This window comes from Lampetra fluviatilis, chromosome 19, assembly GCF_964198595.1.
Source record: "Lampetra fluviatilis chromosome 19, kcLamFluv1.1, whole genome shotgun sequence".
In the NCBI taxonomy this organism is placed as follows: Eukaryota; Metazoa; Chordata; class Hyperoartia; order Petromyzontiformes; family Petromyzontidae; genus Lampetra; species Lampetra fluviatilis.
Genome location: NC_136293.1, coordinates 13,569,714 through 13,591,340, shown reverse-complemented (window position 1 = coordinate 13,591,340; position 21,627 = coordinate 13,569,714). Strand labels below are relative to the sequence as shown.

General features: G+C 48.5%; 1 protein-coding gene across 5 annotated transcripts in view; it reads left to right on the top strand.

Annotated features, from left to right (window-relative positions):
* Nucleotides 1–21,627, top strand: part of LOC144937706 (protocadherin Fat 1-like) — a 231,791-nt gene that overhangs the window by 18,428 nt on the left and 191,736 nt on the right. For all 5 annotated transcript variants that reach the window (XM_078865142.1, XM_078865139.1, XM_078865140.1 and 2 more), the window contains exon 2: nucleotides 8,419–11,718. In XM_078865142.1, the coding sequence (XP_078721268.1) occupies nucleotides 8,442–11,718 (3,277 nt within the window). In that variant the 5' untranslated portion in view covers nucleotides 8,419–8,441. The remainder of the gene's footprint in view (nucleotides 1–8,418; nucleotides 11,719–21,627) is intronic.

Genomic DNA, 21,627 nt, shown 5'->3' with positions numbered 1-21,627 from the left:
GATGCTTTCTGGACTTTCACCATGGGTGCATGGTGAAAGTCCATGCAAATGAGGGCCTAAAAGAGGCGGATCACAGTAAGGCTAACCATTGCAGCTTTAGGCAGCCTCCATGAGGGGACAACACCTAAATACATAGAGTGTAGCAGCCTGTGAGCTCTGCTGCTGTTTTATGTTCACATTCTGTGATCCATAAACCCTTGCTCTGGATTACAGACATGGGATCATACCGTGTATTATTATTATCATCATTACTCTGCTCATGTACGCAAGATGTGTTTCCTGGCATAACACATTGCTTTACATATTAGCTCCTTCTTCTGCAGATGGACTTCCACTGCCACAAGAATGTGGAATTTCCACCACTTGTTTTGGGTCAAGAGATGAGCAGAGTTGCACTTCCAAGCATTTCTACGACCACTAAAACCCGAGCCGGCTCTGAACGCCTGACGGTCTTAGCGCAGGTTCCCAGGGCACCATTATTGGGCCAATCTGGCAGCAAGTGGGCTCTGTAAGTGGGCCATGTGGCTCCCTCTCTAAAGTGAGGCGAATGCCTTCACGTGAGCCTTGCTCAGAGCCACTCGTGACATCACAGGGCCGCTGTGGGCACGAGACAAATGCTCAATGGCAGCCCTCACTTAGTTTCAACTTCCCGGCTGTGTAAAATAAAAATCATGGATAATTGCGACAATAATAGACGTACATTTTTAATAGTCTGATCTCACCTGAGCCAGTGGTAATAGTTGTTTTAAAGGTAAAACAATTATGATTGCTTCCCTCTGTGAGCAGAGGGTAGAACGCGGGAGGGGACAGAGGACACAGAGGAGGCGGCGCTGAGGCCACGGAGCCGCACGGCTCCTGGAGAGAGAAACGAGGTTCCCGGCTGTGCTGCTACAGCCCAGGACCATTCCTGGGGCACGGAGCCAGCTTGCCAGGGGTCATGGAGACGTAGCTTTTGACTTGACCGCTAGCCTACATGCAGAGAAAGCAACTTACATGCCCAATATATTCACGTGCAGAAGTCCGTTGTAATCAGTGGAGTGGTTGGAATACAGCACAGGCCTTCCACGGTGAAGGATGTCAGCCTCCAGGCTGACATCCGCCTGGAGCTGCTGTTATGGCTCCTGATGCCAGGGATCTGTGAAGATGGCACTCAGGTAGCAGACTCTCGCTGACCCGCGTGATCCTTAAACCATGCAAGAGGCACGCATATCCAGCTCTGAAAGTCATCCTCATCATCATGATGGCTACGTACGGTGCGAAAGAAGTTTAATATACATACATCATCATGAAGGCCTTCCCAAGACACCGCCATCTCTCGCAATCCAAGGATGTAACAATACACCGAGCACCTGCCCACAAGCTCGTTTAATCGCTCCATCCACCCATTGGATGTCCTCCCAGATGCTTTCCATTCCTCCGCTGTCACTGCGTCAATATTCGTGATCGCCGGCCATCCCGCTTCTGGCGACGTATCCTGCCCAAGGCGGCTCACTTTCCTTCTCATGCGGTGGTGGGAATGATGGAATTCGCCTGCATACGTTCTCTCATCTAGGTCTTTGTGTCTCTCAATTTAATTCCAAACATTTGTCTCTCCGTCCTTCTTTGGAAAACGATTGGCTAATTTGATCATTGTCACATACTGAATACCTTTTGAAATGAACATTTTTTGTAATGGAAATGACTGCTAATGAACAATCCATGGATTTCTGGCCAACGTAATTTACCGTGATGTTGATAAAGACAAATTCTAAATGATACTGTGCAACATCGACATGCACATTTTCAAGGATGTGCATTGCTGTTCCACAAACTGTAGGAATTCGTTGTAAATTAAAGGGATAGGCTTAATTAATGGCTTTTCAATACAGCTTGTAATGTAAAGTTTTATAAGTCAATAACACCGGACTTCATGCATTGAGTTACATTTCAAAATTGCACACTTTGTCACGAAATTACTTTCCAGCTACAGCAATGTACTTCGTGCACGGCAGCGCATTCCCGACGACTGCCGTGCATGCGAAAGTCCGCTGCGATGCCCGATACGACACTCGCACAGTGACGTTCAAACACCCCAAGGAGCGCCGCTCTCAAAAGTCACACGATCTGTGTCGCTGTTCGGTGTGGCCGGCCTCTCTCCGTGAGGACGCGTGGCCTCCTGCTCGCTTTGTGCGGCACCAGCTGTGCATGGCCTCTATACATAAATGGAAAAATTACCCGACATGCTCACATTAGCACGGCATGTGCTTGCGGGTGGAGAAGAGCCGCTATTCAGACATCTGTCACGAGAAGCGCATATACAGTTCCCGTTTTGCGCTGACAGTGTATATGGGGGAATGTCATGATGTTGCGCTCATTCATTGCGTGGATAACACATTGTATGGGCCCAGAAGAAGGTTATTACATATGTCGACAAAATGCACTTAAAATCGCATCTATGAGATGACAAAATGTCAATTGATCATCTGTTAAGGGTGCCATCAAAAAGTGAGCAGAGGTCTTTGAAAATGTGTCCCGGTAAAAACAATCCCGTCGCCGCTGTAACGTCACAAATAAACATTTAGCTGCTGCTGCTGCTCAACCCTTGTCCGGTCTAAAGTACAGTGACACTTTAGGTTAATGGATAACAAAAATGTTTGGCTGAGAGCAGCGATGAAGGGCATGTCATCGCGCGATACGGTAACCGCAAAAAACTGTTTTAAAAATGTAATTGCACCAAAGTAATTCACATTTGTTTTTAGATGTCCCGTAAGCACGTGTCACCGGTTTAATTAAAGCAGTTCCACATTTATAATGAGCTAAGGACACGGCACCCATACAGCATGGAAAATTAATGAACACGTAAGTTTGCGTGGTTTTATGGGCTTATGTTTTTAATGTTCTGGATGTGAGAATTATTGCTGGTCCAAGCATTATCGAGCGAGCCTCGCAAAAACGCACTGTTATGTTAGCTGGCAGTGGCGTCTCGTGTAACAGTGGCGACACTCTTCACAGGTCATTAAAACGCTTCCAGGCAGCGTGATGAGGTAATGCCTTTGCAAAATGGGGCCCCTGCTACCGCCCTCTCCAGGGCTGACAGATTTAACGTCGCTGCTTTTGAAGTCGCTGTGATTGTCCGCTTAGCGTCCAGCACTAAGCGGGTGTGAAAGGAGGGGGATGGGATTTAACGAATGTGGCTTCAGTGTGCATGACTGGTGCTGCTGGGTAACTCATTCATTGCCCGCTCAATGAATGTCCACCGCGTTCACTGACGGAGGCGCTAAATGCGCTTGTTTTAGAGTGGAAGTTTGATCGCTGTTGGCCCTGCCGTGTCATGGTCGAAACAAAATGTGAAAGGAAAAAATGTACTTGTGCGGCCATGATTTGTCAATCCGCTCCTGGACGAGAGGCCTCGCCACGCCGTGCTGGTTATGTGGGGTCATGCGACCGTACGTCACCACGTTGGTTAGTGCGTGTTGGTTAATGCGGGCACCAGAGGTGTGGACTCGAGTCATGTGACTTGGACTCGAGTCAGACTCGAGTCATGAATTTGATGACTTGCGACTCGACTTGGACTTGCATAACAATGACTTTGTCCCACCTATGAGATGTGGACTCGAGTCATGTGACTTGGACTCGAGTCAGACTCGAGTCATGAATTTGATGACTTGCGACTCGACTTGGACTTGCATAACAATGACTTTGTCCCACCTATGAGATGTGGACTCGAGTCATGTGACTTGGACTCGAGTCAGACTCGAGTCATGAATTTGATGACTTGCGACTCGACTTGGACTTGCATAACAATGACTTTGTCCCACCTATGAGATGTGGACTCGAGTCATGTGACTTGGACTCGAGTCAGACTCGAGTCATGAATTTGATGACTTGCGACTCGACTTGGACTTGCATAACAATGACTTTGTCCCACCTCTGGCGGGCACCGTCGAGCTTAGAAGTACAGTACAACAATAGATTTGTTTTTGCGTACTGGCCCCTGGTGAATCGATCATCGGCAATAATCCTAAAATAGGTCATAGCGACTTTTGTGCGTGTACGTGTGAAGATGGGCATTGCTGTGCGAGTATTTTGTGTAATTCAGGATTAAACATGTTGTTATAATTAAAACGCATGCCATCATGCTTGTGATGCTGAGCCATTTGTGGATATTACACATTTCTCTGGCAGGAACCAACCTATGCATATGACTTCCTACAATGTGGCACTACATTTGTTGGTTCCAGAGGGGTGATGACCTCAGTTTAGTTCCCAATGCAGATTTCAACTCGTAGCTTTCCGACTGTGAGACGGGCACTCTTGTCACAGCTGTGCCTGGCTGGGTGTGTGCACACAATATTTGGTCACATTATTGAGAAAAAATTTATCATAAGCAGCAGCGTAATATATCTATATTGACACTTGTGTATTGCGACTCGCATATAATGAAGAGCATTCATGATGCCAAAGTGTTTTAAAAACGCTTAATGAAAATGTATGATGACTTGCTGTGTAAATCTGATCGATGGTATTTTATATATAAAAAAAGGTGGATTAATATTGGCTCATTAATTTCCATATTTAGGATTTTTTTTTAAATGGTTAAATAATGGGGCACAGTTTTTGCAGTAAAATAGGTGTCCTAGCAGGGTAACAGTTACGTATCGGTGACATAATTCAAAAATGTGATGTTGGTGAAATTTGGAAATTGTAAATCCCTAAGGTAGTGATTAAGTCTCCCTTGATCTATGGAGCAGAGCTTTGTGCAGGAAAAGGAATATTAAACAGCAAATGTAGAAGTGGAATATGAATGATGAGGATGTGAACCAGTAGGAAACTGCATTCGGGAAGGATAAATAATGAAGCCATTAAGATAGTTAAAACATAAGGATAAAGGAAGCAACTAAATTATTGATACGCTCACTGCGACATGTGTTTGGGATGTCATTACTCTGACCATCATCTAACATCATCACCATCACAACCAGAATCATTATTCATCATCAGTGGTGTTAGGGATCGTCATCATAAATCATCGGGTAATCCAAATGCATTAAATTGTCCTCCTCGGGACACCAGCGGATCTTAGTGACGATAAGATTCTCTGCCAAGGTCAGTCCGAGCCATAATGGTTTTTCTTAAATCTTTCTGCTTTGCAACACCTCCATCTAAACTGTAGCCTAACCCAGGTCTAGCTATAGTGACACTGGGTATCCTCCATACGAAATGCTAGAACAGGTCCATCACAGTCAAACCATTATCATCCAACTCATTGTTGGAAGCGTAATCCCACAATTTTAATAGAATCATTTTATAAAACAGTTTTGTTGAGGCATCTGATTTATATTCTTCCTTATTACCACATTTACATTTGCCTGCACAATTTGTAACTGTCTGCCCAACTAATTAGTGTAATGCCTTTATCTGTGTTGGCACACCGATTTCTTATTATTTACAGACATTTCCAATCCTATGCAAACCAGCACATGTATTCACTATAAGTTATTGCTTTGTCTCTTCTACTGCTTGAATCCTGCTGCTGTAAGTGTTAGGATGTGGCAACATCTTCCAATATGTGGCCAGGATAAAGCTCGGCTGGGAGAGCAAGAAGCCTGCCATTTGTCAAGATTTTGATTTCATATCCAGGCCAGGGTCAACTCAACCCATAATCCTGCTGGCAACGTTGACAAAACGTTCACTGCTTGGTGTGTGGTTTATCACTGCTCTGTGGGAAGACAACATTAGCTATTCTATTGAGAGACTGGTCTCCGCCATAGTAATGTGGAGTTTACACCAATGGCTTAGGGTCGACTGTTGGAAATTATTAGAACTGGTCAATGTTCATTTAACCTTAGAGATGGTGCCTTTTTTATTTCTAATGTCCACATCATTGAAATTAATTGCATGACTTACATTACACTTAGAGCTTTGAGATTCACCATGCCGTGTGTTAAACTGCAAGACAGTTGTCTGCTACTTTTAAGTCGGATATTTCTGCGTTTTCTATTTGTTAGCCCAATTGTGTCCCCAAGGAATTGGCCATTGCAATCTTCCACGTCAGGCGTGTACCGTCAACTCGGAATGGAGTTGAAGGTTTGTGTATCATTATCATCGAGTGCGTGTCTGCACGTCTTGCTTCATCTACTCATTGTAATTAAACCTATTATTTGGGTATTCTGCCTCGGGGGCGTGCAGTGGTACATTGGTCTGGAAACTCAACTTTTGTAATCTGTTCGGAAAGCTTTTGCTTGCAGCCAGTTGGCTAATGTTAATAAGAAGAGGGCCATGCACGTCCTTAGTTTAATCTCCCCCCTTTGCCCCAGCAAGGTGTGATGTAAAAACGCGTTCACACATTGAGGGCTAATCTTCAGGTTGCTCAAATGCAAGAAAGGTATGTTAGCTGGGTGACTGGCCTCTAATAGAGTGTGACAGCGTACTGAGCCAGCACCTCTGAGATGTTGGATTGAGGCCTTGGGGCAGACAGGCAGAAAACGAGCGACGTTGCTTGGTCTGGAGAGAGTTGCATGGTTGCTGACCAGTCACTGATGACTGCGCCGGAGAGCTTTACCACGATTTCACTTTTTCATTTTGGACTGGACCGGGGTGAGGGAAAGATGAAACAATCAAGGGTAGCTGAAAAAGTATTTCTGGTTTTGCTCATTGCAAGAGAAATGCAATCATTTTGAAATATTAGTTTTTTCGAATCGGCTAATGCTGTGGTCAAGCGAGCGCTTGATTCACAATGAGAAGTCGCGGGTTGAAATCCTGGTGGGGGTTGACTGGGCACTTAATCTATCCTCCGTCATGGGAAATCAACAGCATTCAGTCGCGTTTCTTTATAACATACAGTGCGCATAAACTTGACCACACCGGAGAAATGATGAATGTCCACCACTGGTCCAGGAACACGAGCAAAGATGACTGCTGTCGGGAAATTGTTGGCCTTTTTGTTTTAAATGGGTTATCGATAATGTTGTTTCTAGTCCATCCAAGGATATTGATTGGTAATTCAAACATTTACGTTGGGTAGAACAGAGTGAAACCACTTAGTCCACTCCGAGCAATAACGTCAAAACTTTCAGTGAAACCGATGCAAAACTAAATTAATTTGTCACGATAGGCGACGGTGCTGTGAAGGGAAGAGGCTCTGATTGTGGCTAAATACACTTGTGCTGTAATTTGCTTGAAAACATTCACCCACCTATTCATTCGAGAAGCTTAAACAAATGCAAGTGTAAATGATGTTTTATCTCTAGGGGTTGGGGATAAATTCATTATAAAGATATTTTTGATTGCCTACGATTTATTGATAATGAAGACTGACAAGGTTTTATTTTATCATAGGTGCTTCAACCGTAAGAAGTTTGTGTTTTGTTGCACATTTTGACAGTTGGGGTGACATGTGCAACGTGTTAATGAGCTCCCACGAGGCTGAATCTTAGGCGTGCAAAAATGTTGCAGCCTCAAGCGTATCACTGGAACCTGCCCACCTTTTAAACAATGTAACAAGCGAGAATTTAGATTTTAACCGTTTCACGTGAGGACATTCCGCGGGGCCCTCCGAACTAGAACAACGGGACTGGAATACGATTGGAAGCGCACACGTGAACGGCATGATGTAACCGAGTAATTGTGTCCTATTCTGCACATGTAACGCGAGTGGTAACCAGGTGGTCATTAGTCGAGTTGCTTGGCAACGGCCATTGAATTACCTATCGGGGTAATGGCCATTGCCTAGCAACTGGCCCAATGCTATTGGGAGTGTGTGGCCAGTGTGCAAATCAGGGGCCCCAGGGATCGCCGTGCCCGCAGTAAAATCCCAAGTGCGGGTTTTGGTGGGGGGTGGGTTACACACGTAATCAACATTCACATTCTTTAAGAACGGCATTTATTGGGGGACCCTTTATCCAAAGGAATGTTTATACCCATGAGTTTTGGAAAGGCTTTCTTGGAAAAAAGATGCTGATGCTGCTGCCGCTCCTGGTTTATGACGATGATAAAATGGGCTGGCACTTGTCTGTAATTGACAGATGGGGCAGGTCAAATGGAGCTACATTTTAGGGCACTCCGAGGTCTGGCATGAAAGGGCATGTGCACGCATTATAAAACCGCTAAACTATTTCACGCAAGACATTTAAGTGGATAATTTGTATTATTGCATTATCGTTGTCATCGGGTAACAAATGTGGCCTAACATTTTATATTATATTAAATAGTTAATAACGGAATTAAACTGTGCGAGTAAAAAGTAAAACGTGCGATTTAAAGCTAGTTAATATGAGATGATGATGATGTACGGGCTTGTATGTACGTATGTTGAACTTGTTCCACACCGTACGTAGCCGACCGTTCGCGGAGGTATTGAGATGTTGGCGGTTTCCTTCACGAAGGTTGACGCACCCATCTCTGTGCGTGTGCGCGCTTGCGTGTGTGCGTGCCTCTCAGGTGCAGAGCGGACATCTGACACGATGGCCGCGGAGATGTCGCGGCAGCCTGCGCTCGCGGCGTTGGTGCTCCTGCCGCTGCTGTGCGCGAGAGGCCTGCACGGACAACGCGACCGCCCGGAGCCCCCCTTCCGCTTCACCGACTCGGCCTACAACGCCACCATCTACGAGAACTCCGCCGCCAGGACGTACGTGCAGAGTCACCACAAGATGGGGATCTTCGTCGCCGGCCCGGCCGTCGAAGTCAAGTACAAGATCGTGTCCGGGGACGAGGAGAACGTGTTCAAGGCCGAGGAGCTCGTCGTGGGCGACTTTTGCTTCCTTCGCGTCAGGACCAAGGGCGGGAACAGCGCGACGTTGAACCGCGAGGTGCGCGACCGATACACGCTGACGGTGAAGGCGGCCGTCAAGAACGGGCACGCGGAGGCGTTCGTCAGGGTCTTCGTCCAGGTGATTGACCTCAACGACCTGAGGCCGCTGTTCTTGCCCACGGCGTACAGCGCGAGCATCGGCGACGACACGCCGGCGCGCACCAGCGTGCTCCGCGTCACCGCCACGGACGCCGACGTCGGCCCCAACGGGCGCTTCTACTACAGTTTCGCGCAGCGCACCGACGCGTTCGCCGTGCACCCGACGAGCGGCGTGGTGACGCTCGCCAGGAGGCTGACGGAGCACGGCGACGTGGCGCGCCACGAGCTCGACGTGCTGGCCGTCGACCGCGGGGGGCTGAGCAGTTCCGCGCGGCTCGCGGTGCACGTGGGCCGAGCCAACGCCCATGCCCCGCTCGTCGCAGCCGCCACCGCGCTCGTGCCGTCGCCGTCGGACGCCGACCCCCTGTATGCCGTGCTCGCCGTGGAGGACGGCGACGCCGGCCCTGACGGGGAGATCGAGGCGGTGGACGTCGTCGCCGGCGACCCGCTCAAGAAGTTCTCGGTCTCTCCGATGCGCGGCAACGGCGGCTTGGACTTCGGAGTGAAGCTCACGGGGGAGGTGGATTGGGCGGCTTTTCCATTCGGGGTGAACCTCACCGTGCAGGCCCGAGACAGGGGGAAGCCTCCCAAATATTCGCCTCTCCGCGTGGTCACGGTCCGCGGGCCTCGGACGAGTGCCGTCAGCGCGTTCCATCGGAGCGTCTACAGGGGCAGCGTCAAGCGCTGCTATCCTCCCCAGGCCGCCGTCCTCATGGTCAAAGCCTCTTCCAGCACGGAGCGTTTTAAATACGTCATCCAAAGCGGTGCAGACAGCAGCTTTTTCAACATAAATCCCACCACAGGACTTATCGCCGTCGACAAATCTATAGCGGCGGTGGAAAAAGACCATTTTGAATTGGATATTGGAACCGACGTCGGCTCGGGCGTGACCAAGGTTATAATCAACATCACGGACACCAACGACAAAGCCCCGGTGTTCGATCGGCCCGCCTACAGCGCCGCCTTGAGCGAGAACATTCCGGTGGGCACCTTCGTCCTCGGCGTGCATGCCACAGACAGGGACAAGGGGGAGAACGGCTATGTCACGTACAGCATTGCCAACGTCAACCCCGTCCCGTTCAGCGTACACCCTTACTCGGGCAACATCAGCACGGCGGGCCCGGTGGACTACGAGCTGATGAGCCAGGTCTACTCGCTGCGCGTGCGCGCCTCGGACTGGGGGACTCCTTACCGTCGGGAGGCGGAAGCGATCGTGACGGTCTCCGTGACGAACCTGAATGACAACGCGCCCATCTTCGAGAAGGTGGACTGCGTGGGCACGCTTCCCCGCGACGTGCGGCTGGGAGAGCAGATCGCCACCGTGTCGGCGATCGACATGGACGAGCTTCAGCTGGTGCGCTACGAGTTCGTGTCGGGAAACGAGCAGGACTTGTTTCACCTCCACGCGGACTCCGGCGTCTTGACGTTGAAACGCGCCCTCACCGACATTCCGATCGGATCGGGGGCTTACCGCCTCAAGGTCACGGCCACTGACGGGGAACGCTTCGCAGAGCCTATGTTCCTAAACATCTCGGTCGTGAACGCTCCCGGAGCCGTGCCGTCGTTGGAGTGCAAGGATACGGGGATCGCCAAGAGGCTGGCCGAAAGGCTCCACCAGGCGGGCAAACTGCGAGATAAACTACGCTCGGACGATTCCTTTACCGACACTCACAACGTAAATCTGCACGCTCCGGCATTTGATGCTTCTCGGACAGCCGCTGTCGAGGTACGCGAGGACTTGCCCATCGGCGCAGAAGTTATGCAAATAGAGGCTAAGGATTTGGACAGTGGCTTCAATGGAAAGCTGGTCTACGCTCTGTCGGGTGGGAACGATCTGAGCAATTTTGTCATTGACACCGAGACGGGCGTCTTGAGTGTTTTGTTACCATTGGACCGCGAGGCTGTAGACTCCCACTTTCTGAACATCACCGCTTACGACCTGGGCATACCCCAGCGGGCCGCTAGCACGAGCCTCAAAATTGTCGTCCTCGACGCCAACGACAACCGGCCAGAGTTCTCAAAGAGGACGTACCTGGTGAACGTGTCTGAGAGCGCTCAACCGGGACGCAAAGTGCTTCAGCTGGAAGCCGTGGACAGGGACGAGGGCGACAACGGCGCCGTGCGCTACCGCCTGCTGTCCGACACCGACAAGTTCCGCGTCGACGGCGAGACGGGCGTGCTGGAGCTGTCGGCCGCGCTCGACCGCGAGAGGCGGCCCGAGCACACGCTGCTCGTGGAGGCGCTGGACCAGGCCCGGACGGAGAGGCGGCGCTCCTCCGTCGCCACGGTGATCGTCAAGGTGGATGACGTCAACGACAACCCCCCCGCGTGCGTGCCGCCGACCTTCCGCTTCCGCGTGCTGGAGGACGTTCCCGTGGGGGCGCTCCTCGGCTGGCTGGACGCGCACGACCCCGACCTGGGGCCGGGAGGGCAGGTGCGCTTCTCCCTGCGGGAAGACGATGACGAGGGCGGCGGCGAGCGCACGTTCGAGGTGGACAGGACGAGCGGCGCCCTGCGGCTGGCGCGGCGGCTCGATTTCGAGACGCGGCAGTTCTACAACCTGACGCTGCGCCTGCGCGACCGCGACGCGTCGGCGCCCCTCTCGTCCAGCTGCCAGGTGGAGGTGGAAGTGGTGGACGTGGACGAGAACGAGCACGCGCCGCTCTTCTCCAGATTCGTGGCCGATTGCGCCGTGCCAGAGGACGCGCCCGTCGGCAGTCACGTGTTGACCGTCGAAGCCGCGGACGAGGACGAGGGGATGAACGGGGAGGTGCGCTACTCCATCCGAAACGGCTCTGGCCTCGGCGTCTTCAACATTCATCCTGAAACAGGTACGCCTCGTCCTCCACGCAGCCGACTCAGAACATCGACGACTTCTGCGCAAGCTGTGAGATTCGTTGGCTCGGCTTGGCGCATGTGCTTTGTGGAAAGCCATTTCCTAATTTTATGTGCGTGAGCGTCTAGGTCGAAGTCTTCTATCTGGTGACCCTAACGATCGCCGGGGCGTTTCTTAGATGCCTCTGATGTAATCTCCTTACATCCTGTGCTGTCCTTGGTAACGGTGAACAGATTTTCATCAGTTAATCCGGTCCATTCTCTGATGATATCAAGCCACCTCTCACTTCATCAACTATTCTCATCATCGATTCCCGGCAAGATGGTTTTTGGCTAGGTTTGATAATTGAGTAAAATGGCCATACCATGAAAAATAGTAAACATTCGTGTTTCTCTATCGATACTGTTACCCTTCATCATGTAGCTCTTTGTTTCGTGTTGTACGTAGAGGATGCACAATCATAGAAGCACATTCACATTGCTTGTGTATTTTTTTCTCCATGTCTGACATTATTGAGGTCGCACTCATTACACACAAAGTGCTTGCCACAAAGGAACCACAACACCTCGCTGATCTCGTCAAGGAACATAGGGCATCTCTCCGGTGGTGGTCATCCTCACAGCAGCAGCAGCAGCTTTTGACCGGCCATTGAACAAAGACGGTCACCGCATTGCGAGCTTTCAGATGCGCTTCTGCGGCCGTCTGGAACGCTCTTCCTTCCGATATTAGGAAGCCACTGGAGCTGTGCACTTTTAAATAATCGAGATTGAAAACTAATTTCTTCAAAACTGCTTATTGTGTTGAGTTTATTGTCCTTCCCCCACACCTTTGATGAGCACTGTTGGCTATGCATCGTGTGAAAGAAGTTCAACATGCACACATTGACAGCGGTGGTGAGGGCCACGGCCCTCGTTCCATTTATTTTGACGTCTGTGCTCTCACGCCTTTGCCAACCCGCGCTGACCAGCGTGGTGAAGTATGGTCAAATAGCCCCCGCGAGCTGCGTTTTATGGGGTGGCCCTCATCTAGCGGTCGATTGACAAAAAACGGCTGTACATGTACAGATTCTGGTGACAGGTACAAGTGCAATCATTAAAAATTATTCTCGGGCTACGGATATAATGATCGCACTGAGCGTAATCTCTTTGTGAAGATAATACTAATTGAAAATCCTTTCCTCTATACAGTACAGTATATTGAATTTCTGTAATGCGATCTCTCTCAGAAGATAAATGTAAAAATGTATGGTAATGGCCTCAAACGGAATTTTTTACATGCACAGAAATCTTCACTTCACCTCCTAGAGTAGTGCAGTCGTTGTGTATGACGGTATTTGTTGAATGCATGCAGCACTACACGTGCGTGTGTGTGCGCGTGTGTTGCGTGTGTAAATATAATGTTCATAAACAGACTCCAATGGTACCAATGAATGAGTGGCAGTCGGAGCGCGACACTCTTCCCCAGGGAGCGCTGCTCACATGAATAGGACGCAGCTGGCCCAGGGTACGAATGCCCTCATTTGCCCAGGCAATTTGCCTTTATGCCACCTTGCTGAGACCACCCTCCCGTGAATCACTTTATCGCTCCTGCCACACTCCTGTGGCACGCTGAACCTCGACAGGGTAAGCTTTGCCAAACAAGAGCCTGTCTGTGTGTATGTCTGTGTGTGTGTCTGTGTGTGTCTTTGTCTTGTATGGGGAACGATCGTGTAGCGGTTAGCACGCTGCGCTATGAATCCGGCGACATGGGTTCGATTCCTGCTCACGGCCAACACCAGTGATGATTATCTGAATTGATCCTAGGCCTCCCCTAGGTTGACTCGGCCTCAAATAAGTACTTAGTCGGGTGTGTGAACCATTGCCACTATGGAGACAAAGGCAGCCAGGCGCGATGCTGGCCAACCACCCCCTCGTGTGCTGTGCCGGCCTTCATCGGTGCTGCTCACTAACAGCACTTGCCCCGACAATCTGTTCAGGCGATATGGGGTGGAGCCTCTCGGCCAGCCTCTTGGCGATCTCCGTATCCTTGCACTCCAACGACGGCACAGGTCCGGGGGCGTTCACGACCGAGATGTTCGGGAACATCGGCTCTGCGAGGCGTTCCCCGTCAGTGAACAGACACTGGGGGGGCACTTTCTGCATTGGACACAGCGGCCGCAGGGCGTCGAGGTGCCCACTGCTCTGAGGAGTTGTGGGGCGTAAAAATTAAACGCTGGAATTCATCGTTAATGCGACCACCACATTAACAAGATTGAGCGAAAGATATTTTCACGTCTCTTTAAATTGCTCTCGCTTGACAGCAACAACATCTGCGGGTCGTTGATGTTACAGTTTATTAAGCTAGAATGCAATTTGTGTGTGAGAGATGGGACTGCAATTGATATAATTGTTTTACCAATAATATATAATGTTTCAGTTTCATATTATATTTTAATGTTTTCCACTTTTGAGGAAATTCAGCGGCTAGCCTAAAGTCGAAAGAAAATTCCCAAAAACCCACCATGAAGTGTACTATTTTTCTTTTTTATAGTTTCAGGTATTATAATGCATAAGCTTCATTTGTTCATTTGTCCATTGACATTTATCACAATGGCCTGCGATTAGATTCATGGAGCCTTTGATGTCTGCAAGGCACCACGCACTTATTGACAATGTGTAGGCATCGCAATACCGGGGGTGGTCTTGAATTTGAACAGGCGAAAATTAATCTTCAAGATAAATGTGTTTGGCACTGCAGCACCGCACGCGCAATGTGGAGCTTCATATGCAGTGGGTATAATTCCCATGGCCTCTGTTGCGTGTCACAGTGTGTTTAGAGGTACAGCATCACTTTAATTATGAGTGTAGCTGCCCATCTTCATTCTCCCCAGTGAATCGATGAATTGTTGCGATTGATCGGGCTTACGATTCAAATCGAGCATCGGTTCTTTGCTTAACATCGCGGGGAATGTAGCAGCCCAGTCGTGGCTGTAGCAATACATTGAGACCATGTTATGCGACGTACATATACACATCGCTAAATATCGATCCTTACACAGGGAATTTGATGCCTGTAACGTGAGCTTAAGAATTTAAATTAATTGATGCAACATTATACCCCTAGTTGTAATGTACTGCCCTACTCTCTTTAATAGTTTCACGCAAATGTACGTAAGGTATTCACATTAAGTATTGGTAGATATTATTGCCATGGTGATGAATGATTTTTAGGTGAGTTTTGTAAATCAAATGTTTTACTTTGATAATTTTCCATTCTGTTTGTAACAGCTGAAAAATAAACACTCCACTTTGGTAGTAGTAATTGAAGTGCACTGCATGGTAGCAACTGATATATTCCAAGAGTGGTTAATACACCGTGGTCAATCCACTGCTGGAGGATGAATGCCTCCGCAAGCTGCCGCCACATTTTGCAATCCTGTGATGTATCAATCCACCCAGCACCGATCTTGACGACATTTACATAGCGCATTTTCCAAGGCACTTTGCAGCGAATATACATTTTTACTTCAGATGATGGTGGTTTGAGATGAACAACTGCGGTGTTATAATTACAAGTGGTGGTGTAATTATAGTGACGACAGAACAGGAGCGAGTGGTGAGGAGGAGGGGTCGAGTTAGACCTGGCCGTGGCTGGGGCGCAATGGAAAGTGTTTAGGCATCGCATTGGGGAGACAAAGGGGGTCTGTAGGGGGGAGCCGGGCAAAGGAAGGGGGGGGGGTCTCCGCTGATTGCATCGCTCCATCTCCTCGGTTGACGCCATTGCGGTCACGTTCTGTTTCTCGGCTGCCACTCCCTCGAAGGGACGACGATTCGTGGCGACGACGACACCTCGACCCCAGGTCGGGCGCAGCGACAACTCGCGCTTTGAGCCTCGTGCGTACAAAAAGTGATCCTTTATTCAAATCATACGAACGTTGCGTGATATTTGAATTTGATTCATCGACTCGTGGATAGATTAATGGATTATTTTCACGAGGCCATCGTTGCCGCTTGTTCCAGTCACACTCAGTAATCGGTCTAAAGTTGACAAAAATAATTACGGATGCCGATAAAACAGCACAATGCTCTCTCAGACCGAAACTGCTGTACCTTGAACCAAAGGTTGACTGAGCATGACCATTTAAGTAAAGCCGATTCTTAAACAAAGAGGGATTGGGTTTATTGTGCATGGGGGATCGTATGAATGGCTATCTTTTATCACCAAGCGCCCTTTGAACTCCGAAAAAAAACTTTTGCAAATTTTATTTTTTGTTTATTATTAACGCCGATAGTGTGACTTCTCTATTTGCACACTGCATCCGTTTACTGCGCTACTACATTCTTGAGCCTGTGGCAGTGTGGCGCAACCACGTCCACAGCAGAGGCAGCATTACCAGAGGTTGCAACCGGGTACCCGATACCCGTACCCTACCCGATACCCGGCTACCCATACCCAGCCGGGTACGGGTACCCGTTTGCGACCCTGGTGTGGCCGGGTACGGGTAGGCCGTGAGTCACTGGTGAGTAACCGTTTGTCACTCATTTCGGGTAGGGTACGGGTAGGGAACGGCTACCCGTACCCGGCTGGGTACGGGTACGGGTACCCATTTGCGACCCTGGTGCGGCCGGGTACGGGTAAGGAATCAAAACCCGTTTGCGACCTCTGAGCATCACCCAGCAGACGCGGCGGGGTGGTTGCTGTCCACTGTTTGTGACCTGCCGCTCCGGTGGTGGTGGCACGCGCACGCCAGGCCCTAGGCTTCATCGCCACGCCGAATAGCAACATTTTACATTTGCCTTTCCATGCCGTTTGAGTCCCTCTCTACAGGGTTTTTGGCTCATTGAGCGGGGTTGGGTTTAAACGAGAGCACCTCAGATTGGCTGCTCCTTGACCAGTGGTGGCACTTAATGGGACAGCTTGAAGGTTAAGCTGAAATACTGTCACTTTCTGAATTGCTTCTAAAAATAAAGCAATAATGAACAGGTTGTAAGCTACATAGCAGGGTGGCTCACTGCAGGGTGTCTTGCGGAGTCTTAGTCCATTAATATTGCATCCGCACTTCGGATTTGTTGTATTGGATTTCTTCCGTAAAGATTTCTCGCTGTGGTGAGCTCCACGTCCCTTCTCGTTGTTGCGGTACAGTTCAGGGCAAGGTTTTTTTTTTGCAAATGAATCGGCAAACGGTTCCTTGCGTGCTTCTCTCTCAGCGCGAGTGCATGGGGGTTGACAGGCTTTCTCATCATCCATTTAAGAGCCGTTGCTTTCGTTTACACGACATGCTGCACTATGAACCGACATGCTCAGTGACGTTAAAGATTGTTATTGACGTGGAATATTGTTGAGTATTATGATAATTATTATTGTGTTATTCAGTGGTCAATATCGACCGGTATACGATGGCATAGCAGGCCGAAGCTTCTTAGAACACCAAACGTGGATACAGAACTTTTCAGAAAGGTTCCTATTCCTTCACAGTGACATTTCCACCGATGGAACCTGGTTGCATGATGAATAATTATCATACCAGCACTTGTCCATGTCATTTTGACCATTTTTAGGTGAGTCTGGCGTCATGGCTACCACAATTATTATTTTCTGTTAGAACTGACCTTGCAGGTCATATGTCGAGCGTGTAAGATTTGTGACATCTATCCGAATGGAGGAGGAGGTGATGGGGCAGTGACATCAACTGCAGTAATATAGACACAGCGGTGATGACCCTCATGACCTTGGCCTTGATGCTGTTGCACCTTCTATTGCAATATAATGCATGCTTTAATTATAATTAATATGTCTTGATTATGTCGAACAAAACTCGCTTCATAAGATAGTATAGACGCTAAAAGAAGAAGAATAAGAGCTGCATGCAATAACTTCACTGTTGAAATGTATCTGAAACTGTTTTGTAGAAATTAAATATTAATAGCAATGACAAACATTTCGGTTGAGTCGTTTAGTCATCCACCATTGCCATTGCCAATGAGGACAAGGCGTACAACCTGTGTGCGGGATTCAGCTCCCCCCAGAGCAAACCAAACCTTACAAACGTTTACAATTAAAATGACTCGCAGACAACCTCCCTCGCTGCATATCTCGCACCTCCGATTAGCACGGTTGGCTACGTACGGTGCGAAAGAAGTTCAACATCCAGACGGGGCATTGAATAGAATGCAATATTTTGGCTGTTGTCAGCAGTTGAATGTAAAAAAAAGAAAATCGATGCGTGAAAATACAATCATTCAGCGGCTATAGCAGTTTTTCTTTTGCACGCGAATCGTGGTACTGGATGCTTTAGAAAACAAAGACGGTGTATATCGACTCACGAATTACCGCATGAAACGCGGCGTACTTAGAAGAGTTGCGGAGTGCGCCGCGCGATCCGTCTCGCTTACCGCCGTGGGTCAGGTCGCTGGCCGCGGCGCGCCAAGGAGATGCAACCGCAATTACACCACGGGCAGCAAAGTGTGTGCATTTTTTAAAATCTCTTTTCACCCGTGAGTTGGGAAAGGTGAGCCCGGCATGCTGCTGCTAGGCTAATGGGAGAGCTTCTAAATCTCGCCAAATATAACCTATCGGCGGCTTTGCATTTTCATAGGTCATTGGTCCGGTTTGCATGTTCCCATTGGCCTTTTACGAAGGAGTAGATTGCAGCATCGCCCCTGCAAGGATGTGAATTTAAGACCGTTTTGATCCTGTTCTCAATATCTGCTTATAATTAAAGGTGCGTACAGACAAACGTGAAGTTCTATAGCATGTTTATGGCGATTTTATTTGATGAAGAATTGAGCTTCCCATGGCATATTTACTGTCAAGATGAAGTGATGTTACAGGTGTGGTTCAATAAGTAGACAATCTTCTAGATCTGTAGACAATCTGTAGGTTTGTGAAACTGTCAAAAAATCCATTGCTTCTTATTGGTCTTGCTCTTCTGTATACTTGCCAGCATGATCAAATGTAACCCTCTCTTGCTGTTTGACCACCAAGATTCATTCACTATCTGCCCTCTCAACTTTGTCCTAGATGAAGGCAGAATCCACGGCACAAAGCTGGTGCTCAGGGAGAGGCCGTGGTTCGCACACGCTGGGCTGGGTTGGAAGTCGAGGCTCGCTGTATTTCATTCATCCAGGCTGTGTGCATCTCTGCTTCAATACGTATTCAGAATCATTATCTTCAGCAAGTCTCCATGCTCTGAATGGCATCTCATGGCTCGTGGTTAATTTTGACCCTGACTCATGGAGGTCCGCATTTGTAAGCATTGTCATGGGATCCGTTGCATCTGCCAGCTGACTTACTGTCCTAATCATCGCCTCCAAAGGTGCCAGCGGTCGAGCGTGCAGGATGTAGTGTTGTGCAGTTTTCATCGGGGTAGGGATTATAGCGCACCCGATACTTTTAGCCAAATGCTCTTCCTGTAATCCTGAAGCGCGTCCCCAGTCCCAGTCCACACAGGCATGTGTGTGTGTGTGTGTGGCACACACATGCACACACACACACATGCACACACACACACATGCACACACATGCACACACACACACATGCACACACACACAGGCATGTGTGTGTGCATGTAGTGTACAAAAAGATCAAGACAAAGATCCCCCATATAGCCTTAACAGACTGTAGGGGCAAGTGCTGTTAGCGAGCACCTATGAAGGCCGGAACGGTACACGAGGGGGTGGGTGGCCAGCACCACGCCCGACCGCCTTTGTCTCCCTAGTGGCAATGTTTACACACCGCACCAGGTACTCATTTGAGGCTGAGTCGACCTAGGGGAGGCCCGGGACCGGTTCAGATAAGCGTCACTGGTGTTGGCCGTGCGCGGGAATCGAACCCGTGTCGCCGGGTTCATAGCGCAGCGCGCTAACCGCTACACTACCGCTCCCCACACACATGCACACACACACATGCACACACACACACACATGCACACACACACATGCACACACACACACACATGCCTGTGTGCGCGCACACAGTGCTCCCCGTGCAGCGCACGTGTTCTCATCCCGCGTGCTGTTGTCAGTTGGCTGTGCCTTCTTTGTAAGCCGTCATATAATTGTGCTGCCTAATTAAAAGTGAAAGATCTTTGTGCTTCTGTGGAGAACGCTGCAGACGCTCTGCCAAACACCCAAGTCAAATAAAAGGCCACTCGCCATTACAAACGCATTCCAATATTGTTCACATCCCCACCCGCACCCCATCCACCAACTCCTGCTAAAGAAATGCACAATCTGAGGGGTGTTTGCAAGTCTGCTTCTCGGCAGAAAATATTGCAGATATGCATCTCGGTAAATGTTAACACGCACTTGTTTTACTCTTCACACATATTAAATAGATTCAGTGTGCAAATATGAATTTATTGCATTGTTCATCTTCTGTAGTCGGTATATATTTTTATAAATGTGCATTGTTTGTGTGTGATTCTACAACTAATGAATGCGCTATGTTGACAGCTGAGCGATGGAAAAAAATCCCCACTTTATTTTGTTTCTCTGCTTCCTCCATCAACTGCGGGTTTCTTACTCCTTCAGCTGGCAGTGAGCTTCAATCAATCGCTCCAGCCCCCCGGAGGATTGCCGACTTAAACACGGCGCTGGGAGGCTTCTGGTCGCTAATGTGACGAGTAAAAACCGTGCAAAATAAACATCCACGAGAGCACGCAATTTATGGAGGGAAAACATTCGCAAAAGCACACTGAGCAATATGCATTATTTTTTTCCTGAGTCAAGGGTATTTTTTATTTTTTTTTACCATTTTTGAATGTATACATAGCATTGGTAAATAGTTGAGGAATATATTTGACAGTTTTGAAATTTTACTGAATACGAGATGAAGCATCATCATCATAATCGGCTTTGATCTAAACACTGCTGACTGAAGGCCTTCCCAAGCCATCGCCGTAGTGCACAATCTCGCAATCCTACAATCTCGCAATCCTACAATCTCGCAATCCTACAATCTCGCAATCCTACAATCTCGCAATCCTACAATCTCGCAATCCTACAATCTCGCAATCCTACAATCTCACAATCCTACAATCTCGCAATCCTACAATCTCGCAATCCTACAATCTCGCAATCCTACAATACGGCGAGCTGCTGCACGGGAGCTGATATCAACGCCCCATTTCTGCGGTGGATGACCTCTCAGTGCATGACCTCTCAGTGGCCTTTCCTCCCCTGGCTGCCACTCAGTCGTTAGTGTCAATCACCGCCCATCATCCGTGTTAGCGACGTCTCCTGCCTAAGCCCACTTACTTTTATTAGCAGTCAACGTGATGTCTTTAACTTGGATATGTTCACCAATTCGTGTATTCCTCTTCCCTCTCTCAGTGTAGTTCCACGAATGCACCACTCCGTTCTTCTTAGTCGAATTTTCAGCATTTGTATTATTTTATTTGTCAATGTCCATGTTTCTGATGCACATGGTGATATACACTGACTGGATCTGTCCTTCGTTGGGCACATTGCCATGCAGTTCATTTCCATTTATTGTTATAATTATGTCATTAGCAGACCCGACAGTGTTAACATTTTCTCTTTTTAGATTCATTCATTTTTTCTTCGAATCCATCGTAACAACAATGTATTCTAATTTCCAAGTGAATAACTTTAGCATTTTATCTAATTTGCCTCACTCCCCTTATACATCTTTTGTTATATATGTATTTATTGCATTCACAGTGGAGCAGTTCCATGTTTGTAAATGGTTGTTATTCTTTCAAAATGTATATATTTTTACGGAGACCTCGGTTTGAGAGAGAGCTTAGGTGACTGTGTCATCGATTTCCCCGGATAATTTGCTAATAAGTAATCGTAATACAATAGGGATGTTGGAGTTGGTTGAAAAGGAATAGTTGATAAGAATATGCAATGGAGTGACTATGATCTCAACTCCAAGATAAGACGCACACAGCATAGAGCA